Genomic DNA, 18,013 nt, shown 5'->3' on the forward strand with positions numbered 1-18,013 from the left:
GAGGCCCTTAATTAAAATAAATAAACAGGCTGAAACATGACTAGCAATGTAGAAATAGAGAGACCATGGCTGCCTGTGGTGTCTCCACCTGGACTGAGCCCAGAGCCCATGCAATCCCTTCACCCTCAATCTCTCTGTCCATCCCTCTGGATTAGAGTCCACATCATAATCCAGGCTGGGCTGAGCCAGGCCGACATCTCTGACATTCAGTCTCCCTCTGTGTAATCTGTTTTTCCGAGGTCCACCAATAGCCCATAATAATGTCAAGAGTTTAGTGGGCTGTGTGGACGTTGAGATATAGTGCAAGAAAGAGATTGAATGCAGCGGAGAAGAACAGCTGAACTTTTTTTTTCTTTTTAACAGGAAGTGGGTATATACGACATTTAAAAAAGGTGCTGCTCTTATGCCTTTTCCTTCCTGCCCACAGAGAACATCTTATTTCAACAGGGCAAGAGAAAGGGGAACAGTGTGGACTTGGGTGAGAAAACAGATGTATATCTTCTATTTGTGCTGATTTAGAAGATTGCAGCTTCTTCTGGCATACACATGGTGCAAAATCCAAAGAGCCTCTGGTCCACAAACTATCCAATACATATAAAACAAACTGAAAATGGGTTAAAAAGTAAATACAATTAAGCTGGAAATGAGATAGTGGCCTGCAACGGTGAAAGAAACTCTGGAAGAATGTCTGAAATCGAGTGAATGGAAACAAACCAACTGACTACAGACTACGTTATCCACATGGATACGGTGTGGCAGAAAGACAAAGAGAGATCACAATTACAATCAATCACAATCAGTCAGCGGGTCACTGTGTTGTTGATTTGGCTGTGCCTAACAACCTTGGCCATTATGTCCTTGTTGGACCTTGTCTCTCTCTGTGGGCGAACATCTTTGTACAGTTTGTGCATTTATATACAATATATACAGTTTTCAAATAAAAACTCCAGTTTACCAGATTAATTATCCTGTATGTATTAAAAAGGGGCAATGTTTTGTCTCCAATAATAAAGTCAGTATGGCCTAGGCCATTTCTTGAATGTCCTTTCGAAACATATGCTTCACTCTGACTGTATTGGACTTCAGACGAGTGTCAGATAGGACGCCTATCAGTCTACATATTTGTAAAGCTATACATGTGATGCATTGTTATTGTGACAATTACACAACATGTTTACATCAAAATAAAGAGAATGTGGTTCCTGTATGTAAAGTGGAATTACCCTTTCAGCTGTACTGTGTTTAGACAATGCATTTGTGCTAGTTGTGCATAGCAAATGGAGGCAGCTATAACTGGTAAATCTGGTAACTGACACATTGAAAGGGGAATAAAAAGTACAAAGTAGTTCCCAGTGAAGTATTTCAACATAAACTTTCAAAACACTGGGATCAAATAGTGCAAAAAGCTACTAGAAACTGAGCAGAATGCATCAGAATCAGAAATTCCTTTATTAACAGTGTTCTATCTAAAAAACTATTTAGATATTAACTTAGTAGAAAGATTAAAAGATTCAGTCTTTAAAAAAAACATATAAATATACAGTTCCTTGTACTTCAAATAGCCACACTAGCAGATTTGTCACTTCTAGCCAATGTCAGACAGATATTTTGGTCCTCAAATAAAATGCCTCAATTGCCTATAAGGATGGAAACTGATAGGCACAGAAGATCCAACTGAAAGCAAACTCTAACACCATAAACATGTGTTTAGGAGCTACAGCCACTCAAGCTTAGCAACTAAGATGTTTTGTCACCCCGTCTGAATTCTATCACTGAAACGTCTCCCCTAAATAGTGCCCACTAGACGCTCACTCTGGATGAAGACTCAGACAAGTCTGTGGGATTTTTCCGTTTGAGGAGCCTTTATAGCGGGGCAGGCTTTAAGGCATGATCAGGATAAACTGGAGCATATTGACTCTGTTCACCAGACCATAACAGTCTGATGGGTCAACATGTGTCTTTAGACCTGGCCTTGCAGTGTTTAAAGTGGGTCAGAGACTGTTTTACTTCAATGAAAAGTGAGAGCACAAGTTTCTATCAAACTGATAAAGAATAGAACATTTTAAAATATTACAGGATTGCCAAGACGATACGTTTAACACTGGCAGGACATCCCCTCTCAGTCTTAATCACTGCTGTTCTCAATAACAAATATACCTGAACACGATCATACGCTGTCAGCTGTTGCATTAAGTTTCTAAAAAGGCGGCAAAATAAAGAACTCTTATAAGTAACAACACTTTGTCCCCACTGACATGATGAAAGTTGAGTGACACTGATCAGGTCAAAGATGAGAGGAGTCAATGTATATAGTGTGCGGTTCACAATTAATCTCCAATACATCTGGAGTGACCTTTGTGTCAGCTCAACCCCCGGCTGATGTTATCTGAAAGAAAATTTCCACTGTTAAGTAAGAAAAATAAACATTTCCCGTAAGACAGTAGGGGCAGTGAAGCACCTCCTCTTTGGGAAAGACGCAACAGACTTGTACAGGTTGTTTGGGGAATGCTAATTAATTTAGTCTGCGGAGCTTGTCATGCTCTACAGACATGTCAGTCAAAGTCCTCAATGTTTTGATCTTGCAGTCATACATTTGAATTTGAAGTCGTTCTAAATTTAGAGCTGAAACCGCAGGATTGGATGACAAAAGTTACATTTTAGTGCTATGTGTAAATAGGGGTATTTCTTTCTTTCTTTTTATTATTTGTCTTTTATATGATTTAAGTATTTTTTTTGTTTACATAACCCTTGGCACTTGTTTGCTTGTGTGTTATTCCAAAAAGGCATATTAGGATTTACCAAACCAACAAATCGTTAACCCTAAATCTTCCCCTAGCTTTATATTTAAACATATTTTTTCACTATGAAAAAAGACCTCTGTCAATCAATCATTTGAGGAGTCATAGCTATATAACTGGGTCAATAAAGTGAGGTGTAAATGAAGAGGACAAGGGCACAGCTGTTCATATGGAGAACAAGGGAGAATCACCCTCTGCTTGCCCTCTGCAGTGGTGCCCAGAACCGCCTCTGATTGGGCTCACATGACATCATCAGACTAAGAGCCCACTCCCATTGGCTGTCGGTGATGTCATGCTTCAGGAGAAGGATAAATGGCGCATGAACCCCGCCTCTAGCTCCGTATGACTGATCCAGCTTTTTTTTTTCTTCCTCACTGCCACAACAGCGGCCTCACTTTCTTTGTGTATAGTTAACATAACATTGCTGTTTTGCAAATTTGAACAAGGGAATCGGCCTTTAAAGCTTGTACTATTCTTTTAAAATGCCAATCAGTTGCAGTGAATATGAAGAAATATGTATTCTCACAGGATAGCAAAGGCCTTTCTTGTTCATAAATTAAATTCAACCCGTGTTGGCGTGCTTTTTTTTTTTATCTGACGTCATATCGCACCATAAAACAACTCAACCTAGTCAGGATTTTAACGGTGTAATCTGTCCTCACTAGTTCTAGCCATTAGCTAATTAGCTCCACCCTGCTCCAAAATAGTTGACCTAGTGTGGCATTTGAAAAAAGTCGACCAGGCCGTAAATCTGTCAGATGTGAGGCCTTTTAATTCTCCACCGACATGCACAAATGAGAGGCTACTCAATCCAGTCCAGTCATTGCAGTCAGATCTGGTCCCAGAGGGCCTGAATGCAAATTGGCTGAGGTTTTACAGAGCTACAAGCGTAGAATACCCATGAGACCGGCGAACACAGTGCTGAGGGAGTGGTTGATCTGCTCTGAGCCACTGAGCCACCCCATGTGAAGGTGGTGCTGTAAGATATCATAACATAAAGATGTCATAATAAGATCATAATTATTTGTAACTGGCTGGTTATTTGGGATGAATCCAGCACACTAACCTGCAGCTCTCCCAGTCAGAGTCTCTGCTGAGCAGGCTCCTGAAGGACCAGCGGGAGCGCCGGCTGGGAGAGGGACTACGAGACCAGGAGCGTGACGGAGGCAGGAGGAGGTCCTGTGGAGGGATATCCTCACCTCGCTCTTCCCCCTCCATCTCACTGGCCACAGAGAGGGATGGCGAGGGGCTTCGAAGCTGAACGGTAGCCTTCGCCGTCGTCTCCTCTATCACAATTTGAGGCGTTTTACCCCATCGTCTCTTAGGAGTGCAGCCTTGCTCCTCCTCCTTTCGTTTCTTGGTTCGGGTCCTGCTGCGGTGGGGTCGACCGAGGCGACTAGAGCGCGACGGTCTGGGGCTAGGTGAGCGAGACCAGGACTCCGTATCGGAGGATGCTGGCAGGATAGTCAGCGTTGGGACGGGAATGGGCTGAGTTAAAGTGATGCCCTCTGGTCCAACAGGAGAGGACATAGTCATCTTCAGAGCTCTCAACGGCTTAATTATCGCTTTCAGTCAAGTCAAGGGCACAGACAAAGGGTTTGCGGCATCTTGGGAGTTGAGACTTAACCATTCAGATCAAGATGGCCCTATCGTGCTTGTGTTTGATTTATTTTAGAAACAGGACGGGTAAACACATCAAAAAAATCCCCCCCGGGCAAATCACCTCTGCCATTTTAAGTAACGCTAAACATAAGCAAAGATGATTCAATAATTCTCCATATTTCCTGTGAATTTAAGGAAGTGTCTTCACATCAGGCAAGTAAAATCCCCTATAACTGGTTAAACCAGAGAGCAGTTCACTGGTCAACAGTGTTGAAGGTGTTCCTTTACAATCAAAACAATGCAACAGGAAGCTGGGAGGTAGTCTGTCCCATAATTCCACAGGCCTCTGTGTTCATTAGGCAATCCATATCCAGTTGTCCAGTCTTTATGTATGCTGGCAAAGAGTGGCTAAATGCTTTATCATCCTTTTCTGTGTCAAGCTTATGAGCTTCACCGCTTCCTCTGTCCGGTGTCACTCCCTTTCTTCGGTACTCCTCCCCTCTCCTCCCTTTGGCAGACTTCAAGCTTGCATTTGCATAACCGTGCTCATCTTTGCAATAGCTGAAGTCTCAGACAAAGACAGATCTGTGTCAGGAAGTAGCTACCTGAGGAGTGACAAGAGCAGAAACTTTGCATTCAAAAACGCCGGCCTACACCTCACACTACTTATTTTCTTAGAATTCTTTTTTTCCCTCAAAGTATAAATTGTTTTACTTTCCAACTAAAACAAATGACTGCGGGACTAGGGCTATTTCTGTCTGGTCTTTGATACTGTGTGCTCTGCCAGTTCTGGGAATGTGAGGTATCATATGATGATGATGTATGCAATGAAATACTGTTCCCGTTAGAGGGGAGATCAATTGGATTTATTTATGGTCGGGTAGGTTATGTTACAGGTATTCTTTTACCTAAGTTTGGGAAATTGATAATTACATCAGCTCCATATTTCAAGATTTTCTCCCCTTCAAGAAACTCAGAAATATCCTAAACTGGTTGAAAATGACACCAGACACACTGCGTTTATCAGTGGACACAGACGCCAAGAGACATTCTAACACCCGTCTTGCAAAGAAAGCCCATAAAGATCAGACCCTTGGCAAAAAAAAAAAAAAAAAAAAAGCATGTGCTCTTACCAAACCAAGACTAAAATTGTCCACTCAATCTCGCAAAGCCATTGTCAAAACCTGAAGCGGACATAAACAACACCTATTTCACACAGCCAACAACCAGGTCGTATTACCACCACAGGCTATCAAGGTCATAACTACATGTAAACATACTGCAGATGTGTCCTCCAACAGCGAAGAGTGGAGAGTGGAGTGTGTGTCAAGAAGCACTACCCTGAGCCTTCCACTTAGCACTTATAGTATTCATATTAGTTTGTTGCACTTATTGTATTCATATTAGTTTGTTGCACTTATTGTCTTCGTATTAGTTTGTTGCACTTATTGTATTCGTATTAGTTTGTTGCACTTATTGTATTCGTATTAGTTTGTTGCACTTATTGTATTCGTATTAGTTTGTTGCACTTATTGTATTCGTATTAGTTTGTTTCTGTACTTTTGCTCTGGTTTATGCTCTTAGATGCTTGTTTAAGAAAGGAGGTGCACTTATGACTTCTGGTGACTAGTAGTTCTCTTGAATACCTATGTTGAATACACTTATTGTAAGTCACTTTGGATAAAAGCGTCTGCTAAATGACTGTAATGTAATGTAATGTGTGTGTGTGTGTGCTTGTGTGTGTGCGTGTCACTCCATTGTTTGCCATCAAAGCAAGACACTTCCAAGGCAAAGGGCCCGAGCACGTCTGATAAGTATTTGCTGTGATCTGTTTGAACAAGACCAAATCTTGGCACAGACTTGTTTGACCAGAGTAATCCACCATAATCCCGGGTCCACTCAAGGCTGATCTTAAAACACAAGGGGGGGAAAAAGGTACTAAACATCACACACACACACAGATACCACAACCATGTCAGACACAACGGTGCCAAACCAGGCCAATACACGTTTCAAGGAGGGGCGGCTGTGGCGTAGTGGAGACCAAGGTAGTTCTCCAATCAGAGGGTCGGTGGTTCGATACCCGGCTTCGGCAGTCGATGTGTCCTTGGGCAAGACACTTAACCCCAAGTTGCTCCCGAAGGCTTGCCATCGGTGTGGACTGGATGTTGTATGAATGTTAGTTAGAGTCTGATGGTGGCACCTTGCATGGTAGCCTGTCATCAGTGTGTGAATGGGTGAATGATATGTAATATACCACTGATTGTAAGTCGCTTTGGATAAAAGCGTCTGCTAAATGTAATGTAAAAGTGTGTGTGGAGCTTGAATCCAGGAGGAGCAGTTCTCTGGTGTACCAGGGGTCTACTTTTTCCTGTGAATGCTCTGCACCTGATCACTGCTTTCCTGCACAGCTGTCTGCAGGACAAAACAATCTTGCATAACCAAAAAACAGGTTTCAATATATATATATATATATATATATATATATATATATATATATATATATATGCATATGCAATAAGAAAAAAACTTTGCAGCCTGGGGTGGGCTGAAGTTTGACCTCCTCCTACCTCCCATTGGATGAGTTCCCTCCGCTCCTGTTACCTTGCTCGGCCTCGAAAACGAGCCGAGCGACGGTGCGGGAGGTGACGTTAAAATCCACTTTTTCACAGGAGCACATCAACATCCTCAGCGGCGTGAAACACGCATCTGTGGAGGCTAAAGCTAGTTAGCCTGCTAATGCTAATGCTAACCACTAAACACAAGCAGGGGGGTTAGCTTAGCGTTACTCCCCCCCGACCTCTGAAGGCCGACGGCTCATATATAATAAAAAGAAAAAGATGGCTAGCAGGCTTAAACGTCCAGCACACCGACGTCCTCCATTTTCACACACACTGTTATGAATGAAAAGCTACCTAGCTTAGCATTAAAGCTAACTATTAAAGTAACACAAGACTTTTTTTGGTCGAAAAGTGAAATGGAACGCCAGCAAGCCGGCGGATTCACTTGGGACACGGAGGAGGGGGGGTGACCAGTCCTCATTATAAACAAACATTGTCCCTGTGATGATTAATATTAACACATTAAAGCCACATATGCTTTTTTATTAGTGTTTTTATGTAAATGTGTAAAATTAAAAGTATTATTATGTCGTAAAATGGAGTAAGAGACGAGTAGAAAAAGTCGACCACCCCTCCGGGAAAACTTTATGGTACGGTCCGGGGAAATAACTGTCTAGAGGATGTGGCGAAAGAAGAAGAGTCAGTGTTGACATCAAACAAACTCTCTCTCTCTCCATTCTGAGTTTATTTATTTGGTTTTTTTTTATCATTCAACAGCTATAACCAGCTGATTGAGGTTAAACAATTCACCCATGCTGCTGGCATGTTGTTTTAGGATGTTTATTCCGCAGAGAAACACATGAAGAAGTCCCAAACTGTGATTTTAATAGAATAAAAATAAAATAAAATAAAAAGTCACCTCAGCAGGTTTTTTTCTCAGTAGCCACAGTTTAAACATAATTTCTGAGTTCATTTGAAGGGATTTGTTATGTGATTAAAATCAATGCGCATAAAGATTGCGCCCCCTTGTGTCTAAAACGGTGCTGTGCAGTCATTAAGCTATTTGTAACCTGATAACTTGCCTCACTAATTTGCTTTTAAACTGTATTTGAGGATTCTGAGTCCCTATAAAGCAGACATTCTCTTAAAGAATTAAACAGCAGTGTGGCATAGTGTGTAAGGCAGATATTCATCTCACCCCTCTCCTCCTGCAGCAGCATCGCTTCATGTGGTGTCATGGACTATTATAGGTAGAATGCAGCCTGTAAGAGATTGGATATCCTCCTCCAGGACACATACAGTAAACAGGGACAATGACAATTCACCTTGTCTGGAGCTGAAAACAAAAGAACACACATTGAAAAGATTTTATTCAGTATAAATTCTGAGATTTTAACATACTGGTGCACGTGGGTTTAAAATAAACCCATTGATCGCAAAGAGAAACGGAAAATGTGGTTTATTCTAGGGTGGTTTTTTTTGTTATTGTTTCATTTTTCAATTTATTTTCCAGATTCATCAGTAAAGTTTTTTTCAATTTTTTTTCAATTTAAATGAAAAATGTTGGTTTCAGTTTCTTAAAGCCAACACTAAAGTCTTCAAAATACTTGTTTTGTCTGACGAACAATCCAAATCCCAAAGATATTCAGCTTTTATCACATAAGGAAACAAATCTGTTTATGAGCTGCAGCTTAGATTTATGTTGATCAGCAAATTTACTAATTGACTCATCATACAGCTCTTGTGGATTTAAAAGAACCCAACAGTTTTAGTGTAGTGCAAGTAGTACCTCAACTTTATTTAATTAATCTAATTTAATTTAATTAATCTGGTGCCCACATCCCTTCCTTTGTACAAACTTGTTTCAGTCTCATTTCCATAATGCTGAGCACTCAATGTACCAGACTTTTTAAAAATTACACATTATGGCAGAAAATCCTCACATTTTAACAACTAAACTTGAGAAGCTATAGCACAGAGAAATGTACATCCCTGGTAGAAATAAAGTCTGCATTATTATCAACATTTTTAACGGTATATACAGTATTTAACAACATATATATCATGAAAAAATGCTTTTGTTGTAATGTAATTGCCTTTACCTGCCTGTCAGTTCTGATTTTCAGCCAGCAGTTGCTTTCTGTATCCGTTCAAATCGATGGCAGAGCATGACAATGACTTTGCAAATTTCAAATTCTCTATAGGTACACCAGGCATCCTTTGTGCTCTCCCTCCATGTGAGCGCCTCCTGCAATCAACACGTCACCGGCTCAGAGGATCAACGTCCTTGTTACACATGCAGCCAAGCAGGCAAGAAACTGCTGCAGGATGCAGGGAGTTGTGTTGCCGAGCGCCTCGGGCTGCTGAATCTGGGGACTGGAAACTCGATCTGTGCTAAAAATAAAGAAACATCACCAGCATAGCGAGAGAGGAGGTGTGTCACTCACTGTGCGTATACGTGTGTGGGGTCGCAAAGGTGTAGCCCACCCCATCATATAAACAACACACGTTATCATACGTCAACATTTCCTTGAAGTTACCCCCTCCCAAGGTCAGGGTTGTGACGTGTGTCATTTTCACGATTGATCTGGCTGGATTTTTCATTGTCATTATCATTCGCAGCCTACCACAAGGTTAAAAGAGGCAAGGACCCTTATCAAGTGCTTCAGTGTGTCATCTGGTTACAGCACATGACCTCCGACACAGCCAACACAAACACACACATACACACAGCCCGGCTGGCACAAACACAGCTGACATCCTACCCATGTACACTGTTTTTTTTTTTTAAATGTTTGTACGACCTCAGAGGGGGGAAAACAACTCATTACATTCATCACGTCAACTCGTTGACTGTACTGACCAAGTCAATGTCTTTGTCACTGTAGTCAGCAGGCAAGTTGAGGCCTTCGGTCAATGTCTGTTTTGTCAGCCTTGACTTCCGCGGCCTTGTTTTTCTGACTGGACATCTGGCATTGACTGACTGTCAGACCCTTTGATAGCAGATATCAATACTGATAAGAAGAGAGGCTATGTAGTTCCAATATGAGACCTGTTTTTGGATTACAAACAGAACCAGAAGTTAATGAAATGAGTGAATGATTTATCAAAAAATCAGTTTTTATTTATTGACACCAAATTCATGGTTTGGTGATTCACCAAACGAGAATGATAAAGAAGGAATAACAAAGTGTGTTAATTGTCAGTTAAGCACATTCAAATAGGTAATACACATTAACAACATACTATGATTGTATTGGCTAGAGAGAAAGAAGCAAAATGAGGCTGGTATTTGTATAATTGTGCTAATGAGAACATTTTCAAAAGTCTAATAGAAAATTAGCACGGATAAGATTGTTTCAATAACAGAAACAAGTTACTACAGGTCAAAGTGAATGTGTTCAGCTCGTTCTTAATGTTCAGTACACAATCCCTAGCACTAACTGAGTTTTAAACTTTCGATATAAACAAATTAAAAAAAAGGGAGGAGGGATATCGCAATCCTAAAGAGATCCACTTTGAATTTGGGATTTTGCAGCTTTTTTCCGGTGAGATCTGTGGGTCAGAAAGCAACGCTGGAACGAGTAAGTCGATTCTCAAACAAACCAAGCACACTTTGAAGTAAAAGACAAGATAAACTGACCAACTGGACAACAAGCAACTGTGACTGCATCTGGTTTTTGGTCTTCAAGAGGGAGAGATTTGGGAAAGTCAGTTCACTGCATGGAATTAGAGAGAAAGCATGCAAATATTAAGAGAACTTAATTGTATTAGCACACTTCTAATCTAATAACCATTGACATTTACTGGAGCAAAAGCTTCTCTGCTTAGGTGTCCTTGAGCAAAGAACTGAATCCCCGCCGGCTGCAGGGTTCTATAGCTGACCATGACCTTTGACCTAGAGAGAGGGAAGGAGATCAGAGCCTTTGCAGACAAAAATGAAGCACCATGTTACATTGTTAAAGTTGGTTATAGCTATCCCATTACGCCCTGCACGGTTAAGCATGTGTTCGTCAGAAAGGATTTGTTTAACAAAACCTGTCGGGGCCAATTTTTGCATGCCAGACCTGCAGCTTCTGTTTTTTTGTTTTTTTTTACTAAATAACAAATACAAAAGTATATGATTACATTTTGGCAAAGCAAAGGTAAAGCAGCACTAAAAATGAAAAACACTTTTTTTTGGGGGGGATGTTGGCACTTGTTGCCTAAAATCAGAAAGAAAAACATGTTTGTAGTCCGGCTTCAGAGGGCCAAGCTGTAGTCATGGATCAAGTGTCAACATCTCAGGTTTCTTGATGGCTTTTCAACACTCACAACGTCCAACTCTCCTGGATTCACACACTCTAATTATAGCTGGCTTAAAGTCAGAAGGGACTGCAGGGGAGACTTAGATTGAGACACTCAAGTTTTTTTCAGTCAACATTTTCTGTGTTCTGAGGCTGTCAGTCGTTTTTGGCCTTTGTGAAATGCAAGATCGCTGAACTAATGGACACCGGAATAAAAGGGTGAACTGTCATGAAGACCACGGAATAATCAGGGATCAAGAGGCATTATGTCAGTAATGTCATCATAATCGCCACAGATATTTCTCCAGTTCTAAACAGGTTTATGTCAAGGAAAGTTCAACATTTTGTCCAACAGCTGGCCACAAGTTGCTCCAGCAGAAATGATTTGCCTCTTGACTCTTTTAGTTGTCTTCAATCTTTTAGGTAAGTTCAAAATCATTCATGTCCTTACTTTTAATTATCAGAAGCTATTTATGTTGGTGGTTAAAGCTGTATGTTTTACAGCGAGTTTCTTTTCCTTTTAGGGTCCTCAGAGTTTTTTCATTAAGATAAATGCTGATTTTTTTTTTTTTAAAGGGGCTAAATTGTAATCCCTGTAGAGGCTATTCATATCTTTAAAAGTGTATTTATATTAAAACACTTAAAGGGTTCAAACACCCTATGTTTGGGCATGATTGGTCAAATATTGATCATTGCATTCACTGTAAATGAATTGGGAACACTCTCTCATTAGTAAATATAAAAGAGTACTAGATAAGTGAATCTGTCTTTATTTTATTGGACTATTTAGAATAAATCAACAAACATTCATCAAGTTTGATATAAATGTACATTAAATTAAACTTTGGACTATTCGTTCATGTCTATCACTGTAAGTAGATTGTAATATCTATTCTCCTGTTTCATGTTTTATTCATATCTTCTATTTTATTTAACTGTATTTTAATTCTCTGCTCCTTCAAAAAGTTTCCTTTTTATGTTTTATGTAAGCAGTTTGCTTTGTTGTAGAAAAGTGCTACACAAATAAACGGATAACATATACAAATATATTTATAACATAATGTAGTTAAAAGTAACTACATTATGTTATAAATATATTTGAGTGCAGCATCAATTTATAGACAGATACACAATTGTGTACATAAAAATACAATTTATATATTTCTTTTTCCTTAAACATATCGTCCTATCAAGTGAGATAAAGTTTATGATTAAAACGTTTTCACTATAATAATGCATGTTTGTCATCTCTTACTTCTCCCCTCTTTCATCATTGTCTCCTTTAACCTCTGCTTCTTGTTTTTGCGTCGTTTTCTACTTCTGTGTCTTCATCTCTTCTTCCTCTCCGTCATCTAGTGTCTCAGTGCCATGGCGGCTGTGCGGAGGTGGACTCCATGACTGAAGCCGTGGTGGGAGAAGGTTTCCTGCTGGGCTGCATCTCCTGCAAGAAAAGAGAGGAGGTGCCTGCCCGATCCACCGTGGACTGGCACTTCAAACCGCTGGGAGAGGAGGAGTTCAGGCATGTGAGTTCACCAAAGTCCTTGAGGGAGCTTTTACATCTGGTCTGGGGTTTGCCATGAAGTACTATCGAAGTTGGAAGCAAATTTTGTTTTACTATTGTTTTAATTACTTTTAATCTTTTTTTTTTTTATGTCACTCATGTACTTCTCTACGTTTGTACTATGTTAGCTCTCTGTGAACTTTGGAAACTGGACAGTTGTTAACACGGCATTATTGGAGTCACTAAGTACAATAAATCCAGATGTATGCTGTTTGTTAGTATATATTATATTGTAAAAATATATATTAAATGTTCAAACATATTTTAAATAAGCTTTTGCATTCAACCAAGTTGATTTTTAACCATGTTATTACTTGCACATTAATAGAATATTCATAGTAGTTCTTCTGTTTTAGGACATGTTACATTGTCCACCATTGTATTTACTTTATCACTAAAGTAAGCATATATATAGTATAGAGAGAATTTATAGAAGTGTATAATAGCCTATGGAGCAGGAACCCAAAAGAGGGTGTGCATGCTATTCAACCCTTCCCTGCATTACAATAATATTCATAAAAACAATATCCATTTCTTTCCTTCTCTCAGATTTTCCATTACGACCACCCAACTGCCGAAATCCTCCATGAAGACTTCAGCGACCGCCTGGAGTGGCACGGGACAAAAGACAGCGACATTCAGATAGGAGCCATTTACAATCATAACGTCACCTTCAATGACACGGGGACGTACCGCTGCTCAATCCAACGCACCCTCTTCCTGCCGATCTACAATCAGCACGTCACTGTGGAGAAGGAGGTGGAGCTCGACGTGGTGGCCGTAGGTAAGGTGGGGTGTACCTGGGAAACGGCTGGCTGTCAGTAGTAGTAAAGGAAGTAGTCGGATCCTTTACTTCAATAAAAGTACTTATACAATAGTGTTAAAAAAAATACTCCGTTACAAATAAAATCCTTCATTTCAAATGAAATTACTCACAGAAGTATTAGCAGCAAAGCATGAAAGCACCAATTCTGTAGAAAAATGGCCCCTGTGACTGATGTATGGCATGATTTGATTCTTAATACTGATGCAACAATGCACAAACAACATTGTAGCTGGATGTGGTGAAGATCATTTTACCCTATTTAGAGTTTAATCCAGTGGTTCCCAACCAAGGGGTCGGCCCCCTACAAGGGTTACGAGATGAATCTCGAGAGTTTGTGAGATGATTGTTTGGATATGAAACAAGAGAGCTCTGCCACAATTTCTTACTTTTCTCTAATCTTTGCTTTTTTGTAATATATCGGATAATTTCTCCTCTTTGGGCCTCGAACCGTTATTAAAATGAAACCATCTAGGAGGTTCAAATAGGAAGTTATTCTTTGATGGAACTGCTGCTCATGGATTTGTGAAACATGTAACAATGAACACACTGCTTCTTTCTGAAAGGGATCACGAGCCAAAAGATATAGCAAACCGCTGATTTAATATTGTAAAACGCTTTGTACCTCAACAACTTAGCCCTAATTATATAAAAATATTAACGGAAAAAGTAACTAACTTAAGTAAAGTAGGGGTAAATACAATATGTCCCTCTGAAATGGGGTGGAGATGAAGCATAAAGAAACATTAAACGGAGAGACTCAAGAAAAGAATAAACACCTCAAAACAGTACTTAAGTACAGTACTTTAGTAAATATACTTAGTTACAATCCACCACTAGCTGTAAGTTATGTTCTCTATGTATTATCTCTCTAAAAACAGCATTACACTTTTTCCTGGTGAGACGATTTCATCATTCCACCATTTAATACCTAAATATAAGGCCTTGCATCCCTCCTCTCAACCTGACTGCGGTTTTGGAGTTGTGTTTATACAAATGTTACACCGATAAATCCGTGCGTGGATCCAGAGAACTTTCTGCGTGACATTAGATGATAACCCGGTGAAAAAAGGTCCAAGGTCAACGGTGCTTTCATTCCATTGCTTCTATCAAACAGCCAATCTCTCAGGAGAAGGACATTACCAAAGGAAAGACACAGTGGAGAGTTTCTGGTCAAGGACAATTTCCTCAGATCTTCATCAGAGTTCGGCGTTTACTATTTGAGTGTGGGTCAACAATGAGGCCACAAAAAAGCCAGAAAAACTGAGGCAAGAGTTAAGCCCTTATAAAACAGTACAATATTTAAAACGCTAAAACTACAAAAATATTGTAATATTATTGTAATGTGTTTGCTTTTGAATTGTACTGACAATATCAGGCCCATAAACTGTAATAACCTGCCATGAGTGCACGTGATGAATGAAAGACGACACAGTCTTTAACCAGGTGGGCAAGCTTCCTCTGTAATTCTTCACTGTTGGTTCCTGTTTCCCAGCCAATCGGGAGATGACAGTGGTGATCTCAGAGATTATGATGTACGTGCTGATCGTGGTTCTGCAGCTGTGGCTCATTGCGGTTCTGGTCTACTGTTACAAGAAGATTTCTGAGGAGCACGAGGCTCGGGATGCCCGTAAAGCTCTCAAGACTCAGAGAGAGTGAGTTTCTTTAATGTGATGTATTACTAAGGTGATTCATTTCAGATCAATTGTTAAGCCTTTAACCAAAATACTGGGGTCAAAGGTCATAATAGATGGCATACATTTTGATACAGTATACTATATACAGGGTTGGGCAGTAACTGATCACATATCTTATATTCTACTGTATATCAAAGTAAGTTGCCAGTTTTGTTCATGGTGATTTAACTACGATGTTTTTGTTTATTTATGATGATTTATGGATAATGGAGTCGTTATTTATTTTTATTTTACATTGAAAATGGAAGATGAACATTTTGAGTGAGCGATCCTCTTTTATTACAAGAGCAAAGTCTTCTATGTGACCTTTGATTAAAAAACACTAGCAACAAAAACAGCATCCCACATGTTGTAGAATGCAAACAGTACACCTGTAATCATTGGATTTGGCTAACTGTAAATGCTGAATATGCAAAATGCATTTTATTTTGATTGAAAATGTTTTGAGATGTCAAATGTTCGGGGCTAGGTTAATTTTTTGAACCGATCAAAAAGTATTCAGATTAAATGAAAAAAAATATTATCCAACAGATTATGTACAAATTGCAAAACAAATAAATTAAAAAAATATATATATATATACATAAATAAATGTCTTCACCATCAGCTTGATTTAGTAAAAATAATTAAAAAAAAGATGTTTAAATACCTGTAACTTTCTCGCTGCTGCTTCTCACATCTAAATAATTCACCTTGTCTTCTTTAATTTTTTTTCTAGGCTGTTAGAATCAAAAGACATCTGTGACGGGGTGCAGCTGGAGTGACGTTACCGGTGAGCTAGATTTATCCTTACTGGCTTGGACAACATCATATTTAGGAAAATCTGATAATATGACGCATATAAAAGCATGTTTTTCTCCTTAACTGAATTTTTCACTTTTTATTTTATATACAACAGGTAAAATGATCTTCTCTGCAAGAGTCAAGCTTCCGTGACTGTATCCCTACACCATGATTTTGCTAACAAAGACACGATTACAGTATAAGAGGTTGATTTTGAACGCCTTGGTCTTGCTCATTATATATATCTGAAACCTGTAGGATTAAGTGTAAATAGAAGCAGATGGCAGAAGGCAGATCTCCTTTAGATGTCAGTGAAACAGCCATTAAAGTATTAAATGCTTGAAACTTTGTGGATTTGTAAAAAAAAAAAAAAAAAAAAAAAAGGCTTTCAATGTAGGGATTCTAATGAATTACTATTTTCATTGTTAAAGATTTATCTTTAAATTATCAATGATTTATTTTATTAATTTTGAGCCCACGAAATGTCAAATGCCAGAGTCCAAAATGTTTTTACTTTTTGAGTAATGTTTTTGACAATGCCCAAATCACCTAGGCAAATTCCTTGTGTATGTAGCTTCTGATTATGATTCGGAAAGTAAACAAACACCAAATATTTAAAGCTGTGACTGTAGGTAATAAGCTGATCATCAGTTATTCAAATGGACATAATGAATTTTATATTGATGCTATGTAATAATATTGATTTTAATGAGAGAAAAAAAGATAAATAAGATAAATTAACTAGCTTAAAGCATACTGATGGCTCACTGGGCTGAGGATTAACGCAGCCCAGGACTTTTGTAGCAACAAAGTTTCTTGTTCGCACCTTATTTGACCAAACAACAGAAACATCAAAATCCATCTTTGCAATGATTTCAGGCAAAAACTCTGTTCTAGTCAATCTAAACTTATCCGTTTGTCCTTTTTTGTGTCCGTCCACATTTGTAAATTAACTTGAATAAAATAAATGTTTTTGTAAATCATTTTTTTGTCCACTGCACTGCAATACTGCATTCACTATGTAGGTAAAGGATTAAACGCAGAAACGAATGACCTTATTGGTGTGAACGTTGCCGATGCTCCACTGTTAAAGGATTACATTTGTTTTTCCTGGATGTTGTCTGCCAGGTTGTTTGGTGCAAAAATTCTGGGTAATGAATGTCTGAAAATACAACATTGATTTTTTGACTTTGCTGTGTCTGCCAATCCCACTACAGAATGCAATAGTACAAACTAGGGCCGAACCCTCCTTGTTGATAATTAGATTAGTCGACAGAGATTCCTTTAATGTTTTTATTTTCTTTTTTTTATGCTTTTTCATTCTGAAGAAACTTATTTCCAAGAAACTTATGAACACATCTCTGGTAAAGACGAGATTTAAAGTGCTGCTTCTGTGTGATTCATTGTGGATAAACTGTCTTTCTATGTGGAGAGTTTTACTATACAACTAATCTATTAGGCAAAAATCATCATATCTAAATCATACTAGTGAAGAATTTATTTGGTCAAGAACAGCCCTAGAACGAACTTATTCACTTGCATACATGTCTAACTTAAATACCAAGTTTCAGGCCACACACACACACACACACACACACACACACACACACACACACACACACACACACACACACACACACACACACACACACACACACACACACACACACACACGACACACACACACGACGAGCGAGTTGAAGGACATTTGGAGGTGATTGTATTGTAACTCAATCTAGTCTGAGCTGTGTTGCAGACAGTCCAAACTACCTCCGGTCTGAATGCAGCTTTGTTCTCCTTCTGCAGCCCGGCATCGGCACCTCCGGCCTCCCTCTGCTCCTCCTGCAGAATGTCAACATGTTATTTTAATATGAGTCGATACAACCAACCACATGCACTCGT

At 39.2% G+C, this 18,013-nt stretch overlaps 2 protein-coding genes across 2 annotated transcripts in view; one reads left to right on the forward strand and one right to left on the reverse strand.

Moving 5' to 3' along the window:
- gramd1a (GRAM domain containing 1A) overlaps positions 1-7,344 on the reverse strand; it is a 33,170-nt gene extending 25,826 nt beyond the window's left edge. The window contains exon 1 of the mRNA XM_054621521.1: positions 6,971-7,344. Within this exon, the coding sequence (XP_054477496.1) occupies positions 6,971-7,086 (116 nt within the window). The 5' untranslated portion in view covers positions 7,087-7,344. The remainder of the gene's footprint in view (positions 1-6,970) is intronic.
- Positions 7,345-11,627: 4,283 nt separating this feature from the next.
- Positions 11,628-16,092, forward strand: si:ch211-225p5.8 (uncharacterized protein LOC555567 homolog). Its single transcript, XM_054622232.1, has 5 exons — positions 11,628-11,670; positions 12,604-12,770; positions 13,358-13,592; positions 15,127-15,286; positions 16,047-16,092. The coding sequence occupies exons 1-5, from the start codon at positions 11,628-11,630 to the stop codon at positions 16,090-16,092; spliced, it is 651 nt and encodes a 216-aa protein (XP_054478207.1).
- Positions 16,093-18,013: the final 1,921 nt, after the last annotated feature.

This window comes from Anoplopoma fimbria, chromosome 20, assembly GCF_027596085.1.
Source record: "Anoplopoma fimbria isolate UVic2021 breed Golden Eagle Sablefish chromosome 20, Afim_UVic_2022, whole genome shotgun sequence".
In the NCBI taxonomy this organism is placed as follows: Eukaryota; Metazoa; Chordata; class Actinopteri; order Perciformes; family Anoplopomatidae; genus Anoplopoma; species Anoplopoma fimbria.